Source organism: Rousettus aegyptiacus, unplaced genomic scaffold, assembly GCF_014176215.1.
Source record: "Rousettus aegyptiacus isolate mRouAeg1 unplaced genomic scaffold, mRouAeg1.p scaffold_m13_p_1, whole genome shotgun sequence".
Lineage (NCBI taxonomy): Eukaryota > Metazoa > Chordata > Mammalia > Chiroptera > Pteropodidae > Rousettus > Rousettus aegyptiacus.
In genome coordinates, this window is record NW_023416284.1 from 24,929,262 (window position 1) to 24,946,902 (window position 17,641).

Sequence of the window (17,641 nt, forward strand, 5' to 3'; positions counted from 1 at the left end):
CAGCAATAACAAAGACTTGCTGTGCATCCTGGTGCAGGCCTTTTTGTCTCTGGGCCTCTAGTCTGCAAACATGAAACTGGATAGCTGGTTTCCTAATGCAGCCCAAGAGGGATATAGAGCTCCACACTGCCTCCTCTGTAATTAGAAACAATATAACGATAAAGAATATCCGCAGTGTATTTCATGTCACAAAGGGACAAAACATGTTCCCTACTTAGATCCCATTTGTGGTTTCCCAGTCACACTTAGAATAATTCCCAACTGCTTTGTACGAGGCCATCCAGGGCCTGGCTCTTGCCCTTCTCTCTAACCAGCCTCATCTACCACTCCACCCACTCGCCCCTCACTCCTTTCTGTCCTTCTGGCTCATCTCAAACTCACAAAACTTATTCTTGCCATTCCTGCTTCAGCACTTTTGCACTTACCATTTCTTTTGTCTGAAATGTTCTTCGTGCTCGCTGTCCAATATGGAAGCTACTAGCTATGTGTGACTTCTGAGTACCTGAAATTGGCTCCTCCAAACTGAGATGTGCCACAAGTGTCAAATGCACACAGAATTTTGAGGACTTAGTTCACAAAAAAGAGAATATAAAATCTTCAGTTACTGGTTTGGCTTAATACTGATTATATTTTAAAATGATAATATATCAGATATGTTAGATATGTAGGTTGTGGCGAGGACTAAATATGTTGATATTTGAACTATTTGATTGAAATATTATTAAAATTAATTTTGCCTGTTACTTTTTACTTTTAAAAAACTTTATTTTTTTTTTTTTAGAGAAGTTTTAGGTTCACAGCAAAATTGAACGGAAAATACAGAGTTCCCATATATTTCCCACCCCCCTAAACATACAACCTCCCCTACTATCAGCAACCCACACCACAGTGGTACATTTTTTTTTAATCATTGATGAACTTATATTAATATGTCTCTATCATGTAAAGTCCATAATTTATATTCAGGTTCACTTTTAGTGTTGTGCATTCTATGGGTTTTGACAAATGTATAAAGACACTTATCTACATTACAAAGTAGTTTCACTGCCCTAAAAATTCTCTGTGCTCTGCCTATTCATCCCTTCTTCCCCCAAAACCCCTGGCAACTACTGATCTTTGTTCTTTTTATTGTTTAATGTGGCTATTAGGAAATTTAAAATCACACATTGGCTCACGTGGTATTTCTATTGGACAGCATGGCTCTGGATGTTCACAGGTCTCCTTTCTTCCTCTGTTCTGGTCTCTGCTCAAAATCGCCTCCTCAGTGAGGTTTCCCCGGCCACCCTACCCTATTTAAAATCATAGCTCCCACTGTCATGTTTCCCTTTCTACTTTATTCTTCTTCCTCATGCTTACTAATAACTACAATGCACTGCGAATTTAGTTATTTGTTTAAGGTCTGTGTCCCCCATTAGAATTTAAGTTTTGTAAGGGCAAATCCTTCTTCTTTCTTGTTTATCACTGTATCTCCAGCTCCTCTAACAGTTCCTGATACATAGTCGGTGCCCAATAAATACTTATTTAATTAATCGACATATCTCAATGTCACTAAATCCAAAGGTCTCTTGAGCCAAGTAACTGGAATGACAATAATGGCAATGGCAGTAATGACAACGAGAGGAAAGCATCAGCCAGAGGGTCTTCCTTACTACTGTCTTGGCAGTAAGAAATCTTATCTACCAATCTTCTTTGCGTCTCTCCAGTCTGAAGTGGCCACATGTCCATGCCAAAACCAGTCCCTGTGGACAGAGGAAAAGCCCATCACTGACTGGCTTAGGCAATGTTATTTTCAGTCTTTTTTGTGTTCAACTTTTCGGCCACCTCTTTCCTGTTGAAAGTCACCTCTCCCCTGTCCCATGGTACTCTCCTAGTTTTCCTCTTACTTGTCTGAGTTCTTCTCTCCAACTTACCCCTTGTTGTTGACACAACACAGGGTTCTTCCTTTTCCCCTTACTCCTCGCACTTGCCCCATGAGCTCAACATGGATCTACTTTCTATCCTTACACAGACAACTCCCTAGTCTATGCCCAGCCCTAGCCTTTCTCCTGAGCTTTGGACCTAGATAACTCCACTGAGTAGCCCAAGGACACTTCAAAGGGAGCATGTCTAAAAATGAACACAGCATCTTCCTCCAAAACCTGCTCCTTCTATATTACCTTAGAGAAAGACACTGTTAATCTGTCTGAGGGAGAAATCTGGAAGTAATTCTTAGCACCTCTTCACCCTCACCCTTCGCATCTAGTTCATCCTTAAGTCCTCTTTATGCTCTTCTAAGTACCTTTCTTGCTATGAACTTCTCCCTATCTTCACTACCACTGTTGTCCAAGATCTTGTTCAATCTTGCAAGGACACGTTTAAATGTCTTCTAACTGGCATTTACCAGGGGCTTTCTCACACTCAATTTAGCCTCTTTGTAGTCTATTCTCACAGCACCCAAAGTGAGTTCTTCTACAATGGATACTGGATTAAGTCCCTTGCCTGTTTAAAATGTTAGAATGGTTATTATCAAAAAGACAAGAGATAAAAAGTGTTCGCAAGGATGTGGAGAAGAGGGAACATTTGTGCACTGTCGATGGGAATGTAAATTGGTACGGCCACTATGGAAAACGGTATAGAGGTTCCCCAAAATAAAAATAAAAATAAAACTACTATATGATCCAGCAATCCCATACCTGGTTATGTATCCAAAAGAAATAAAAACATGATATCAAAGAGATATCTTCACTTCCATGCTCATTGCAGCATTATTCACAATAACCAAGATATGGAAACAACCTAAGTGTTCATCGACAGATGAACAGATAAAGAAGATGTGGTATATATATGCAAGAGAATATCATTCAGCCATTTGAAAGAAGAAAATTTTGCTGTTTACCACAACATGGATGAAACTTGAGGTCAATATGTTAAGCGGGATAAGCCAGACAGAGAAGGACAAATACTACATGGTATCACTTATATATGGAATCTGAAAAAAAGAAAGAAAAAAAAAAGCTAAACTCATAGAAACAGATTTGTTGGAATCCAGTAACCAAGGCATCTTGAGGTTAGGGCTAAGCAAGGGTCAGATCATGTAGAGCGTTATGGACCATTATAAGGAGTTCGTATTTTATCCTAAGTGAAAATTAGAACTGTGTATTAGGAGACATGACATGATTTATGGTTTAAAAGATTCACTCTTGGCTGCTTCATGGGTTGAAATGGGGTGGAAGCAAGAGTGGAAACATGGAGACCATTCAGAAGGCTAGTGCAGTTGTCCAGGTGAGCAATGGATTAAGGTAGTAATAAAAAAGTGGAAGAAGTGGATGAATTCAGGATACATTATGGAGGTTGTTTGTCAGATCTGGCTGATGGGGATGAGGGAAATGAGAAAGAAAAAGCAAGAGTAACAACTAGATCTTTGACTTGAGTACATGGGTGGATACTGGAGCCATTTTGTAAGATGGCAAAGACTGAGAGAGAAAGTTTCGTGAGTGGTGGGAGCAGATATCAAGAGATATGGAACAATTTGAGTTTGAGATGCCCATCAGACATCCAGGTGGGAGGGTATGCCATGGAGGCAGTTATATATGAGTCTGGAGTTCAGAGGAGAGAGATGAGAGATGGAGATTCAGATGGTATACAAGTCTGGACAATATCAGTGTATAGATGGGAGGAATCAATCAGAGAAAGGTGGGAGAAAAAATATTCTAGGCAGAGTTTAGAAATCCTTAAGGTCCTTCCCAGTTTGGGGATTCTGCGATATTTCCATTGTTTGGATAGCTTTACCTTCACAGGGCTCCAGTCTACCCATGCTCATATTTCTCTCACCTTCACCTTCAATCGGACACCTGTCTGATTCTAGATGGTCCAGAGGAACAGATTGGGATAGAGGAAGATAGTGGAAGAAGAAGCCAAATGAAAGAGTGAAGAGAGAAGACTAAAAGTTTCCATTCAAGCAAGGACCTAGAAAGACAAGGGTGAAAGGACTGGTAAGTAAAATTACCCGGCCTCAGGCTTCTAGGAAGTATCCCTTTTCCTTTCAGTGCTCTCTCCCAGGGTACTCTGTATTTTTCTCATCTCAGAAGGAATCAGCTGAAGTATAACTGCCCTTTTGCTTGTCTATCTCCCTACCTAGACTGTGAGCAGCATGAGGACAGGAGCCATATCTGTCTGATGCATTTTTGAACTAGCAGCACAAAGCTCAACACTTGGCATTGAGTCAATGCTAAATTAGTGCTCGCTGAAAGGATGGGTTAGAGAATGTCATTCTCCTGATGCAACTGGAGAGCTGGGGGCTAAAGCAGCAATCTGGGGGCCTAGTTCAGGACTCCAAATATGTGCATGGGTAAGAAGTTTCGGCATCCTTCCAAGGAGAGAACTCTGCTCAGTTGTTTGGGTGCAAGATTCTCTAGTTCCAAAGTCACTCACGACCTTCTGGAGGGAACTAGCAGAAGCCTTCAATTGATGAAATGGGGGACAGTAGAGGGGAACACTAATAAGACCCAGAGGACATTGTAGAAGAGAATAATTTTTAAGTGCCTGCCCCCTCTATCATCCTGTGAATCCTCAAGGACGAAGACTTGATCTGATTCACTTCTGTGTTCCCGACAAAACCCAGTACTGTCCCCAGCACATAGTATTCTTCAATAAAAGATTGCCGAAATGAATCTAAGCCCAGTAGCCCAAGGTTACTGGGTGGCTGCCAGCTGCAAAAAGCTTGGCACATTTCACTAGCAGCTCCATCCCAGGGTAACACTGCTGGAGCTAGAGCTCAAGGGAAATACAAATGAATGTCCTAAGTCCTGAGGTCCGGAAGCTTCCAGAAGCTTCACCTTCTCACAGCCCATAGCATGAATAATTCAGGACAGGACTGGTGGTCAGATTAGGGAAGGACACTGAGGTTGGAGAAGAGAGAAATATTTAGAAGCGCGCTCTAGTCAGAGAGGCTGGGACTGCAGGCTTCCTAGGTGATTTGACAGCTCTTCCCCAAGAGCTCTCCCAGCTGGCCCTGCCCACAGATCCCCACAGCTGTGGAGACTCACTTCCATTCCCAGGCTCCATACTCTTTTGCTATGTTTTAATCTGTCTCCCCGCTTGGCACTCATGTTCCTCTCTTACCAGGGAAGGACTTTTGCATTCATTTCTAAGCTGACGATAATTCATTAATTGCCTTGTCAGCTTTCTGCCTCAAGGTCTCTCAGCCCACCCCCATAGGAACTTTCCAATCAGGCTATAGAATTCTTCTGGGCAGAGCCTCCTCTGCAGGCTTCTGTGGGGTGATGTCTAGGTATGGTTTAGGGTACAATTATAGACCCCTGGCCTTTCTATGGAAGTCTCAGAGATACCTGTGGTCCAAGGAACACTTAGCTGAATCAGAGAACTTGGGTTCTTTGGCTTGGCTCCAGACAGTGAGAGTGACAATTATAGCATGAGGTTTAGAGACAGGCCCGGGCTCTAAACCAAGCCTCAACACTAGTTTGCTTTGTGGGCTTTAGTAAGTCATTTAACTTCTCAAAGTCTCTGTTTCCTTCTTTGTAAAATGACGATATTAAGGGTACCTACTGCATAGGAGTATGAAGAGGATTTAACCAGATAATATACACAAAATGTTCAAGGCATTGCCTAGTGCTTAGTAAGAATTTAGTAAATAGTAGTTACTTTCTCTTATTCGATGTGGGAGAATGAATGCAAACACAGAAGTTTTCAGAGTGTGGAAATCATTCCTCCCCACCCCCACTTTCTCTTCCTGGGATTCGAGCTTCATTACATTTGCTGGGACTATTGCAGTAGTCTCCAGGCATAACCATTCACACCTACCTCATACCTGTCCTTGGGTTACCCTTCACTCTTCTGCTTTCCACCTTCCTTGCCTGCTCATAACCATATAATTTAGACTAAATTTCTTAGTTTGACATTCAAGAGCCTCTATAAGTTGGTCCAACCCAAATTTTCCCAACAGTTACAGTGAAAAAAAGAACACAGGATATGGAGTCTGAAGACATGGATTCCAGTCCTGTGTTGGTTATTTTCTTCCTAGATGACTGAATAAATCATCTAACCTCATTTTCTACATCCAGAAATTGAAGATCATAATAATACCTCATGGGATGCATTATGATTTTTATCTATCTTTACTGCTAAACCCAGTGGAGTCAGTGGCAGGGACCAGATGCCTCTTATCCATCATTGTATCCTTAGCACCAAGCACAGGGCCTGGCAAGTGGAAGATGTTCAGTACATATTTGTTGAATGAACGAACAAGGTTGTGAGGATTAGATATGACATGACCTAGGTAAAACACCTGTCAAGGTCCCCAGGAGGCAAGCCCAAATAGTAGCTGTTGCTATGCAGATTACTAATGGGGTTACTTTAGGCAAATACCCTCTCTTCTATGGGCATATTCATTTATCTGTACTATGAGAGAACTGAAGGCACTCTTGGCTCTTATTTTCAGCATTACGAGGCAGAGCACGCAGAAGAGGTCAATAAATGTTTTCACAGCGTATGAAGCCTCTTCCAAGGCTTTGAATGGGGCTGGTGCTGCCTGAACAAGAATATTCGTTCCTTCCTGGGGCCCGGTTCCCCTCTGCCCTTTACCCTGCGGGGAAGATGGGTCCTCCTGGTCCCTCCTACAATCGGTTCCCCAAGCCAGGCGGGTATGTGGACGGGCGGAGAGCCTCTCCCCGAGTGCGAGCGGGAGCTCCAGGAACCGGAACCGAACATGGGTTTAGGGCAAAAAGGGGAGCAGGCAGGGAAACAGACTGAGAGAAAGCCCAGCAGCCTGAGAGAGCGACTCGGGCGCCGGCGGTGAGGAGCTTCAAGGGGGCGGGCCCGGTGAGCCAGGCCAGGGTCAGCGAGCGGCCGCGGGGCCCGGGCGGAGAGGGCGCCGGAGCAGAGGACAGGGAATGTGGGAGTGTGAGTTGGCCCAGAGACACCAGCGGCCGCAGGGGAGGAGTTGTCGGGGGAGAGACCGAGAGATAGGGCTGTAGGGCATCAAGAAGACGAGGGGTCAGCGTGGAGCAGGCAAGAGGCAGCTGCCTGACAGGGGCGCGCGGGTAGCTCTAAAGCGGCCGCGGGTGGGGTGCAGGGCGGGGGGAGCGTGCATCGGGGGGCGGGGGGCGGTGTCGGAGCCGGGGGTGGGGGAGAGAGTTGGGCGGCTGCGCCGGCTCGGCTTCAGCCGCTGCCGCTAGGGCGCGGGGGGCGGGGGGCTCGGCGCCTGAGCTCGGCCATTGTGGGAGCGGCTCCCCTCGGCTCTGCTGCGCTCCAGCCTGGGGCGCGCCCCGACACCGCCGCCGCCTTTGCTGCTTCCATTGGCCGGTCTTTCCTTCCTCTGGCTCCCAGGGTAAGGCATGGGGCGCGGGGCTGGATGCAGGCTCCTGTCTGATTGCAGCGGAGCGCGTGCTAGATCCTGCAGGGCGGCCGCGCCCGAGCCTGGGTGGCCAGCGGCAGCGGGAAGGCGGGTTGACAGGCGCGGGCGTTGAGGCTGTCGCGGCCTCGCACCTGCAGCCCCGGTGGCCGGCGCCGGACAGCGCCGGGCAGCGCCGAGCGCACGGAGCTGGGGTTTTCCTTTGGCGGGCGCTGCCCAGGCCAAAGGGAGGCTTATTCTCCGGGAAAATGAGACACTGAGCCCAACCGGGCTGGGAGAGAGACCTGCGGGAGCGGGCAGGGCCGGGAATGTTAGGTCGCTTTCCGGCTTAAGGTCTCGGCCGCTCGCCCCGGCGTCCACTGGGTTCCCGGTCGCGCGTCCGCATGGCGCGGCCCCGCTCTTTGTCAGCCGCGCGCGGCGAGCACGCGGACCCACCCGTGTTTCCCCTGGCTCGTGGCGCGCCCCTACCTCCGCGGTGGAGAAGCGGGTGGGAGCGAGGCAGTGGGAGGGCCACACTGGGAAGCTCCAGGTGAGGTACCCGTCGCGGACTCGTTCTGCGGCCTTCGGAGTGGGTTGGGGGCGTGGGCGCGCGCTCCTGTGAATCTGGAATTGATGGATTGACTCAGGTGACCGAGGGGTGGGGCGAGAACCCCGAGGTCAAACAGGTGTTTGTGAGGGTCGGAAGACTGGCCCGAGTATAGCCGGGGAGGGTCGCTTTCTCCCGGAGGACGCCTTGGATGAGAGGGCCTTTGTAGTAAAATGGGCGTCTTGAGGAGAAATAGGCGGTTCTGGGATGAAGCAGGTGGTCTGGGAGGAGAGGCATTTCCTGCCCAGGGCTGAAGGTAGGGATGGAAACACGGCCCGAATTTCCCTGGGGTAGGGCAGTCACGTCAGCACCTGCTGCTGACCTGCGTATAAGAGGCGGGAAGTTGCACCAGCAGGTATTCGAAGCGAGGGGATGAATGCTAGGATAAAAGGTAAAGCTGTGCCAGGACCTGGGTTCTTTCCTTTCCGCCTTCTGTGGCCTGGTCCCTTTTTGATGTTCCACGGGAAGGGGCCCAAATGCTCCTGGCCAGGAGGTGCCCTGGCAGAGATGTTCTGTCTGCCCAAGGCTGCCTGCACAGTGTGATGTTTCTTTTGTTATCTGTTTCCATTTCGTGCCTATGGTAGAGATCTGCCAATGACCCAGGAGGCTGTCTCTGCTCTTTGCTGCCTCGGGGCTGAGATTCCCAGAGTCCAGGAGGAGCTGTGCCCAGAGACCCAAGGTGTCCAGTCATTTAGGCCACCTCACTGTCTCCATACAGCTCTGTGTGCAGGTGTTTTCCATAAGAGAAAGTCGGCGGCCTCCTGCCCTCCCTGGACCCTAGAGCTACAGTGAGAACTGGTTAATTGGGCTGGACGTGGGATGGGATCTTCCAGGAGGCTGGTAGCTGAAGGCATGCACCATCCGGGCTCCAATAGGGCTGTTGGAGTGGTGGGCCGTATATAGCAGATGGTTCTGGGAAGTAAGCTTGGCCTGGCTGAGGGAAGGCTGCCCAGTCTGGCTGGTGGAGCCCAGCTGGCCCCAGAGTGATTGTTTCCACTCAGATCACTCCGCTAGCTAAGCTGACCTGAAAAACTGACTTTCTGTACCACCTCCCCCACCACCCATGCTGTGCCATTTATTCCTACAGCCCTTGGAATAAGCAAATGGATATTTTATCTAATGCCTGTTGTGTGCCATGGAAGGCACTGGCCAGTTTTACTTTTGCATTTCACTATGTTCTTAAAACATCATCTAAGGTGAAATATTACCCCCATTTTGCAGATGAGGAAACTGAGTCTCAGAGAGGTTAAGTGACTTGCCCCAGATCACACCAATTGAAAGTGGCCAAACCAGAATTTATACCCTGATCTGTCTTGCTTCATGTTTAGAACTTTTTCTAATATACCTGCCAGAGACAGAATGGAAGAAATAAAGAATTTCTACCTCTTCTAGTTTATGCTTTGTTTCATGCCTTCCATAGAGATCATGCTTTAGCTTTTTGAAACTACTTCCCATCTGTTACCCTATTTTATCCTTATAACATTCCTGGGAGGTAAGTAGAATAGGAATGTAATAATAGATGCCGTTTATTAAGTGCTTATTGGACACCGGATACCATTAAGTGCTTTACCTGCAGGATCCCATTTATTCCTTGCAAACAAACCTGTCAGGTTAGGTGCTATCATCGCCCCCATTTTATATATGAGGATGCTGAGGCTCAAAGAAGTTAAATGGCTTCCCCGGGGTCACACAGCTAGTAAATAGTGGGGTAGAATTTGAATCTTCACCTTTCTGTCTATAGGACCTATAAACTTAATCCTTCAAATGAATGTACCAAGGAAGAATCATAGCAGTTATTAGTAATAAGAGCTAACTTTTACAGTGTTTTAAGATGTATAGAGATCTTCACATATATCACCTCATGTGATTTTCCCCAAACCCTGTGATTTAGTTTTGTCATGTATTATCATCATCCCATTTTCCAGATGAAGAAACTGAGGTTCAGAGAGGTAAAGAGATAAAATCAGTGGCAGAACCAAGATGAGAACCTCTGCCTCCCAAGTCCCAGGGTTCCTTACGTGACCCTTCAGTATGTTCACATGCACTCCTCTCTCCTCCAGGTCACTTCTCCCTGGGCCCCCAGGCCTTCCTGCTGCAGCCCCCACCTGGGCCATGTCTTCCTCGGATGAAGAAACGCTCAGTGAGCGGTCATGCCGGAGTGAGCGGTCGTGTCGGAGTGAACGGTCTTATAGGAGTGAGCGGTCAGGGAGCCTGTCTCCCTGTCCCCCAGGGGACACTTTACCCTGGAACCTGCCACTACATGAGCAGAAAAAGCGGAAAAGCCAGGATTCGGTGCTGGACCCTGCAGAGCGTGCCGTGGTCAGAGTTGCTGGTAAGAGAGGCCCTGAGTGAGCTGGGCGCCTTAGGCTGGAGGAGAGAATGGGCCAGTGTGCACTGGCTGGGTGAGCAAGGGAGGGGTCCAATCCGGGGCTCTCTGAATTAGATTTGTTATGTTGACTATTAGAGAGATGATGAAGTAACATTAAAGTAGAACTTGAAAGAGGAAAATTTACCACCCTAATTTGTCTATGCTAACCTGAGACCTGTTTTCATTTTCACAACTTTTTCCCTGCCTTTGTCCCCATGCAGTTATGTGTTCCATGCAGTTGCTTTTGTGGCTTATGTACCATTCAGGATCTGATTTTATTATCAAAAAAATTTTCCGTATTATGCCTTAGGCTTATAGTTAACATTTTAAAGGCTGTGTAATATTTTAAAAATCCTACTCATTTTTCACTTTTTCACCATAATAGACGGGGATAAAGTCCTTAGAGAGGGCAGTTTCACTCACATTGCCCTCAAAAGGTGTGGTGCATGCTTAGCCTGGCCTTAGTGCAAGGGCTGGGGCTGCCTCCTCCTGTGGTGGGAATAGCCTGCTTCCTCATCAAGCAGCAGAGCCGTGCAGCGCAGTGGTTACAAGCACGGGTTTTGGAGTCAGAGAGGCGAGGGGCTGGATTGTGGCCCTGCCCCTCACCAGCTGTGTGACTCTGAGCAAGTCTCTTATCCTGGCCGAGCCTCACTTTCCCCATCTTAAGAATGCTTTCTGTGCAGGGCTGCCTTGAGGATTAGAGAAGAATGTAGGTAAAGCTCTCAGCACAGTTTTTGGCTCAGGGAGGGGAACTTTGTGAAGTGCTCTCTCTGCCGCTCCCACCAAAGGCATCCAGAGCTGCCTCCATGGTTTATGCTCAGCATCTCAGCAGGCGCTGGTGCCAGAGTGCAGACAGAAAGATAGACAGAGCAGTGCCTGCAGCTAATTCAGTGACATCACCCACTTTCAATCCATTGCCAAGGCCTATGTCGGCTGGGGCTTTTGTGTCTCTCAAATAATGCATCCTGCACCCCGCCACCCCTTTCACTTTATCATCTCTCACCTGGACCTTCTATCCACCATCTAACAGTTCTCCTTCCAGACTTGCCCTCCTTCCACGTGACTAACACAGTATGTTGTTCTAAAATGCAAACCTCATCCTGTTACTCAGCTGCTTCTAAACCCTCTTTGCCTCATCATTGCCTGTGGAATAAAGGCTACCTCATAAAGATCCAGTAAAATCAGGCCCCAGCTTACCTCTTCAGCTTCATCTTGTACCCACAAGCACCTTGCCATATTTAACTGTGCTTTGAGCCCAGAACCGTACATCTTGCAGAATTAGACCTCTGTGCTTTAATTTCTCTGTGAGGTGCTGGGAACCCCGCCTCCTCCTTTAAGTGCCGCCTCCTCTGTCCCTAATGCCCCAGTGGTATCCAAATCTCCCTCCTCCACTCTTGTATTCATACTTTTCTCTCCTCTGTGTTCCCTTGTACAGTATAGCAGTTATCCCACAGGGTGCCTGTCACTCCCTCAGGACTGTGTCTTGTTTATGTTTTAACCCCCAGCTACTTGCACAGGACCTGTGCATGTTGGAAATCAATCAACATTGAATGACTGAATGGATGCAAGGAGAGTTTAGAGAACAATATGTGACAGATTGTAATCCAGAAACATGCAGTGGACTGTAATGGCAAGCTAGACAGGGAGAGGGCTCTGTAGGCTCCAGTAATCAGGAAAGTGTTTTAGAGGAAGTGAGCTGCAAGGAAAGAGACCTGGAAGATGAACTGGAGAATTTGAACTCTTTCTGGTGGGCAATAGGGAGCCCTTGGAAGAAGGACTCTGGTTCTTCTCAAGATCTTTGGGCCTGCGGCATTGGCCGGTGAATAGAGTTTTCAGAGATGTCATTTGGGTGCAGAAAGGACTTTACTAGTCTCCAGCCTTGAAGGGCCACAACTGAGGGGCCTCTGGGCTCATAAACCCCTCATTCTCCTGAAGGTGGCAGGGTAGAGGCCTCCTCCCTTCCTTATGCTCTCTAGCTGCACCGCCCCCACCCTGGCCCCCACCATCAAGCATGCACACTTATAAGTCCCTTTATGATCATTTGCCCTTCCAGCCTTCTCTGAGGAGCCCCACGGGATGATTTACCTGCTGTTGAACATTCTGAGTCTAGAACGGGAGTGGACTCAAGAGGGTTTAATCCCCAGGGAGTGCCTGGGCAACACTGAGCAAAGGGGCGACGGGCGCTTTGCTGTGTTTCAGGCATCCATACTGATCTTCTTTATATCCTGACACTGCCAATGACTGTCTTGAGGAGGGGGCTGGGCCAGAGAGGCTGAAAATGGGGAGGCTGCCATGGTTAAAAATAACTTGTGCTCTGCAATTGGGCGTGTTTCCTGAGCAGGAGAGAAGAGAGGCAGCAGAGGAGGCGGGACTGCTACTTCAGGGCCTGGCTGCAATCTTCCTGTGATTTTAGAACGTGGTGGAGCCTCTAGCAGAGTAATTAAACAGGCAGCCTTACTCTGCAGGGATTCTTTCCTGTGAGGTGCAGAAGGGACGGTTCTAGGAGACCCTCTGTGCTCTGAGGCTCTCAGAAGCTAGACATTTCTTTCTGGGAGGAAATGAAGTCAGTCTTACACTGGAATGCAGCTATGGCCTCTGCAGTTTTCTCCTCCCTATGGTTCTGGGTTAGGAAGCCAAGTTGGGGGGGGGGGGTGTCTGAATCAGTCTCAGCAGTTACAGAGGCCTCCCCTTTCCCTGGCCCAATTGGTGTCCTGAGCTTGTCTCAGGGCTTGAGTCGCCTGATGGCGAACCCCTGCCGATCACATATGTCAGAGTAGAAAGGAATGTCAGGGCCTAGAAAACTGCTAATCTCATTCTACAAAGTCAAAAGAAGTTCTAGGGGCTCCATGCATGCTGTAACGTGAGTCTTCCCATCGTCATCCTTTCCCTCCAATTTATCCTCTTCTTTGCCAGCCCTATTCTCAACTCTCTAAGCCCTGCCACACTGAAATGTAACAATAGTCATTAATGCGAATGCTTTATTTTTGTTGATCAGTGTTATGGTTTACATAGAGATTTCATAATAACTACGTGTGTTAGGACACATGTTAGGATTTGAGGCCCAGAAGGGTTAAGAGACTCATCTGTAGTCACATGGCACTGGTGGACCCAGACATTCTAACTCCAAGTATATTGCTCTTTCCATTTGCTTAGGTAATACCTGACTACCAGGCCAGCCCGAATCTTCTGAAGGTGACAATCTAAATAGCTGACTCACCCAAGCGACCTTCTGGTTACTTCTGGGAGAGACTTCAAGATCCTGGCCTATAGAAAAAGGCAGAGACAAAAATCTCTTCCCCTCTGGCTCTGTCATTAGTGAATAATTTATTGGTAGGAGGCAACAAGGAATTGAGGAGATGGGGGAAGTTACTCTAACAAGGAGTTCAACCCCACAGGGTAGAAAATGGGGGAAGAAGGAAGGCTGTATCACTCAAGGCTTGTGGGAAGTGGGGAAAAACAAGGTGCAGGACAATGTCACATGGCTGCATACTGCACGACTCTAGGGGGAGCCATTCATACTTGTCATTGTAGATTTGTATATTTATTATGACAAGTTTCCTGCAGATGGCAGTAAAGTGTCTGGAAGAGGGGATCACTTTTGGCTCAGGGCTGGACTGGGTGCTGGAGGAATTCACCATCCACCTATCAATCGGGTATTCATCCATCCTGGCATCCCGTATTCAGGGGCCTCCCTGTTCTTGGCATTGATATTCAAAGATGGCTGAAGATGTGGCCTCCTCTTCGTGGAACTCAGTTGAGTTGAGAGGATAGAGGGAAAAAATAATTGTATTCCTGTGTGTATTATGAAAGAGAGGGCACAGTGACTCGGGGCTAAGGACTGGCTCCTATTTAACCAGTAGAAAATTGCTATAGAATTCATTCTTGGGAGCCCCTCAGCAGGTACTGGTGAAATCATTATCCCCAATATCTGCTCCAGTGTTGCCTCCCCCAGGAAGCCTTCCCTGATCTCTCTAGTCAGGTGGCAGTTATATCTCTACCCAACCCTTGTTTCACTTGGTCTTCTATTAAAGTTCATTGCTTATAGGCACATTTGCCTCCCCAGATCTGGTGCTCATTACAGTCAGGAGTCTTTCTCATCCTAGTGTTCACTATAGTCAGGAGTCCATCTTACCTTTCCTTGTGTTGCCCCAGGATCTCTGAGTGTGGGCTGTAGAATCTAGAAGCTCAGTGAGGATGGTTAAATGTAGCCCAAATGCTATAGTAGCCTAAGCTCAGCTACTGTAATCACTCAAGAGCCTGCCCTGGGGTACACAGGTTTGATCACCCGGGTCAGGTCAGAAGAAGGAGCCTACCCTTCTGTGCCCATGCATTTGTCCTCCAGGATGGAAGCTCTTAGAAAGTACTTCTGTGTTTGTTCACTCACTCACTAACTCATTCATTCATTCATTCAATTTAAAAAATGGGTTTAGCCCCAGCTATGAGCAAGGCACCGTGGAGACAACTGGATCTAGAGTTAGAAAACTTGGACAAACAACATTACCTTTTAAAGCCTCAGTTTCCTTATCTGTAAAAGGGAGATGATGATATCTGCTTCAAATGATCATTGAGTGGGAATCAGAATGTGCATGACAAACACAAGTTTACATGCCTGTTACTGCGCTAGCAGTGTCATTCCTTGTGACTTCCCCGGGTAACTAAAAGAGAGGGTGGAGACTCTAGAAAGGTATCAATTTTCCAGGCAAGCAAGGAACAGGCTTTAGGCCTCTTAGATCCATCCCTTTCTTTTGTTCACTCTAGAGCTTTGTCAGAGAGCATATGAAAGTGGTATTTTCCTGGCCAAGCCATGGTGAGAAGAAGGGAATACAGGGGTGGGAAATGGGGACCTAAAAACAATTGCATTGGGAACTCTTACTCCTGAACAGACAACCTTCTTTGCCTTGAAGTTTTTCAAGTTTTGCACCCAGGGAGGCTCCCTTCTCCTCAGCTTGTCTACTTCTTCCTGGCAGTGTTCTCAGAGTCCCTGGCCCTGTCCTGGAGCTTGGTTTCAGTAGCAGAGAGATGAGCAGGAGAGTTTCCTGAAAGTGGGGCAGAATGAATTGTAGCTACACACCGCCAGCTCAGCCCCTGCTCTTTGAAAGTAAATCTAGGTCACAGTAGTTGGAGGGATGGAAAATGATCATGTGGGCAGAATTCTGTGCAGGCAGCAGAAAAGACAGCCAAGCCGTCCTTTCTCCGAGCTCAGGGTCCCCGTGGGACCCCAGCTGGTGAGGGAAGGTGTTTGCGGCATTGCAAAGCATTGTGTTTATGCTAGAGGTGAACCATCGTGCTTTTTTAGTGACTGCTCAGGTGACAAGGAAAAAGGTTTGGAATTGCAGTCTGACATGCCTTTCTGTTCTGGAGTAGCCAAGGACTGTGGTTAGGATAACGGAGGAAAGACTGGTTAATTTGGTGGTGGTGAAAGGCTGCCATTTCTCTCCCATAGGATTTGAGATTAGATGCCATCAGAGGAGCTGACAGTGCAGCAGGATCTATGTCTGCATTTGTCTTTTATTTCAGCAGTCTTCCCCCTAGAGAAAAGTCTGTGAATATGCGTGGGTGTGAGTATTAATAACCCATCATGACCAAAGTGCTGTCCTGAGCTGGGCCAGTTGAGTGGCTAGGACCTGCCGTGACTTGGCCCTGGGTCTGCCTATTGCCACCTGTCAGGTAGAAGCTGGCCAGCTTCCTGGCTCTGCCTTGGCTCTCCTGCAATAGCAGAACTGGTGCACCTGGCTGGAATCTCCCCCTGGACTTTGGATTCTTTTGCAGAGAAGGTCTGGGAGCCCCTGTAACTTGGAAAGTGATTATGGGCTGAAATTTCTGTGCCTCACCTCTCCCCCAGAAGGTACCAGGCTTTTGCTTTGTGGTCAAGGGGAGGATTCTTTCTGGAACCTCAGGGGGTGTGTCTCTGGCCCCACTCTTCCCTCTTCCTTCCTTTATTAATTTCCTTGTTTGCTCACTCTTCTATTCATTCACTCAAGGGAATGGCTTTGGGAGTCAGTTAGAGTGCTGGGTTCCTTCACTGGCCAGTTAGGTGACCCTGAGAAGTTACTAAACTCACTGAGCCTCGCTTTCTCATGGTTAAAATGGGGGACCGAGAGTGCAGAGTCTTACAGGGCTGATTAAATGAGGCAGTAGGAGTAAGGTGCTTGGCCCAGTGCCTGCTATGCAGTCAGCTCTTGGTTTATATTAGCTATTCTCGTTAATATCATTCATTCACTCATATACTTGCTCACTAATTGATGAATGTATTGATTCATCCCTTTGCATATTCACTGATTATATACTTGGTCATTTAACAAATATTTATTTCAATGACTTCTTTGTGCTAGGCTCAGACTGGGCTTCAGAACCCAGCTCCCTTCTGTGAAGACAGCTAGAATGAGGCATGAGCTATGTACACTGCAAGCCCAAAGAGAGTTATGAGGAAGTTATGAATAAGGGCTTCTCCCTACTCCTTGCTCTCACTCCTAGAATAGAGCAGTGGTAGCATTTGATTTGGACTTGGGGAAAATATAGAGATTTACTAGAACAACCTGAAGAGAGAGGGTATATCCCTGTTGGCTTATTTCTATTCTTGCTCTCCTCTCTTTGGCCTAAGTAGAAAGGAATGAAGGGAAATGAAGAGAGAACAGCTGGTGGAAGTTAGGAATAAAGAATCCAGAGGGTGGTTATGGGAGTTGAACTCTGGAGTCAGTCCAGGAGCTCCTGTGAGCTGATGCCAGCTGGGATCCCCTTGTAAATAATAGCTGGAAAAGCTGTGTGTTGGACATATTTTACACATATCATGTAATACTCAAAAACCCTGGGAAGTTGTTGCTATCCTCCCTTTTTACAAAAGAGAAAAGTTAGGGGACTTGTCTGTGATCATACAGTAAGCAGAGAGTGGAGCTGGGGGTCAGCAATGCTGACTGTGCAGGGCACCCCCTGGAACACAACGTGTGCAGTATGCCCTTTGGACTTGTTCATTGCTGTGGCTCAAGATGGCCTAATTCAAAATCCCTTGCATTCTTCAGAACATTTCAAACACGTACTAAAGTAATGGGAATAGTGTAATGAACCCCCATCACCCAGATTCAAGGATTATCAATTCATGGCCAAGCTTATTTCATTCACACACCCCACTTCTACCTCCCCAGTTATATAGACGAAAGTTCCAGTGGTCACATATTGGTATCGCCTAAACTTTTAAACTACTATACTACTTTTCCCTCAGTAGTAAATATATTGGTTTATCTGCTCAGCAGCTGTAGCAGAGGACTGTAACCAGTCTCACTCGACCCATTTTGCAGAGGCATCATGAGAGAGTCCATCCTAAACACAAGGACCCCAGGGGTAG

General features: G+C 47.5%; 1 protein-coding gene across 11 annotated transcripts in view; it reads left to right on the plus strand.

Moving 5' to 3' along the window:
* The first annotated feature begins 9,994 nt into the window (after positions 1 to 9,994).
* Positions 9,995 to 17,641, plus strand: part of MACF1 (microtubule actin crosslinking factor 1) — a 293,808-nt gene continuing 286,161 nt past the window's right edge. For 5 of the 11 annotated variants that reach the window (XM_036232113.1, XM_036232225.1, XM_036232231.1 and 2 more), the window contains exon 1: positions 10,022 to 10,266. In XM_036232113.1, the coding sequence (XP_036088006.1) occupies positions 10,047 to 10,266 (220 nt within the window). In that variant the 5' untranslated portion in view covers positions 10,022 to 10,046. Of the gene's footprint in view, positions 10,267 to 17,641 lie in introns of all 11 variants that reach the window. The other 6 variants (XM_036232126.1, XM_016157363.2, XM_036232219.1 and 3 more) reach the window with 6 other exon arrangements.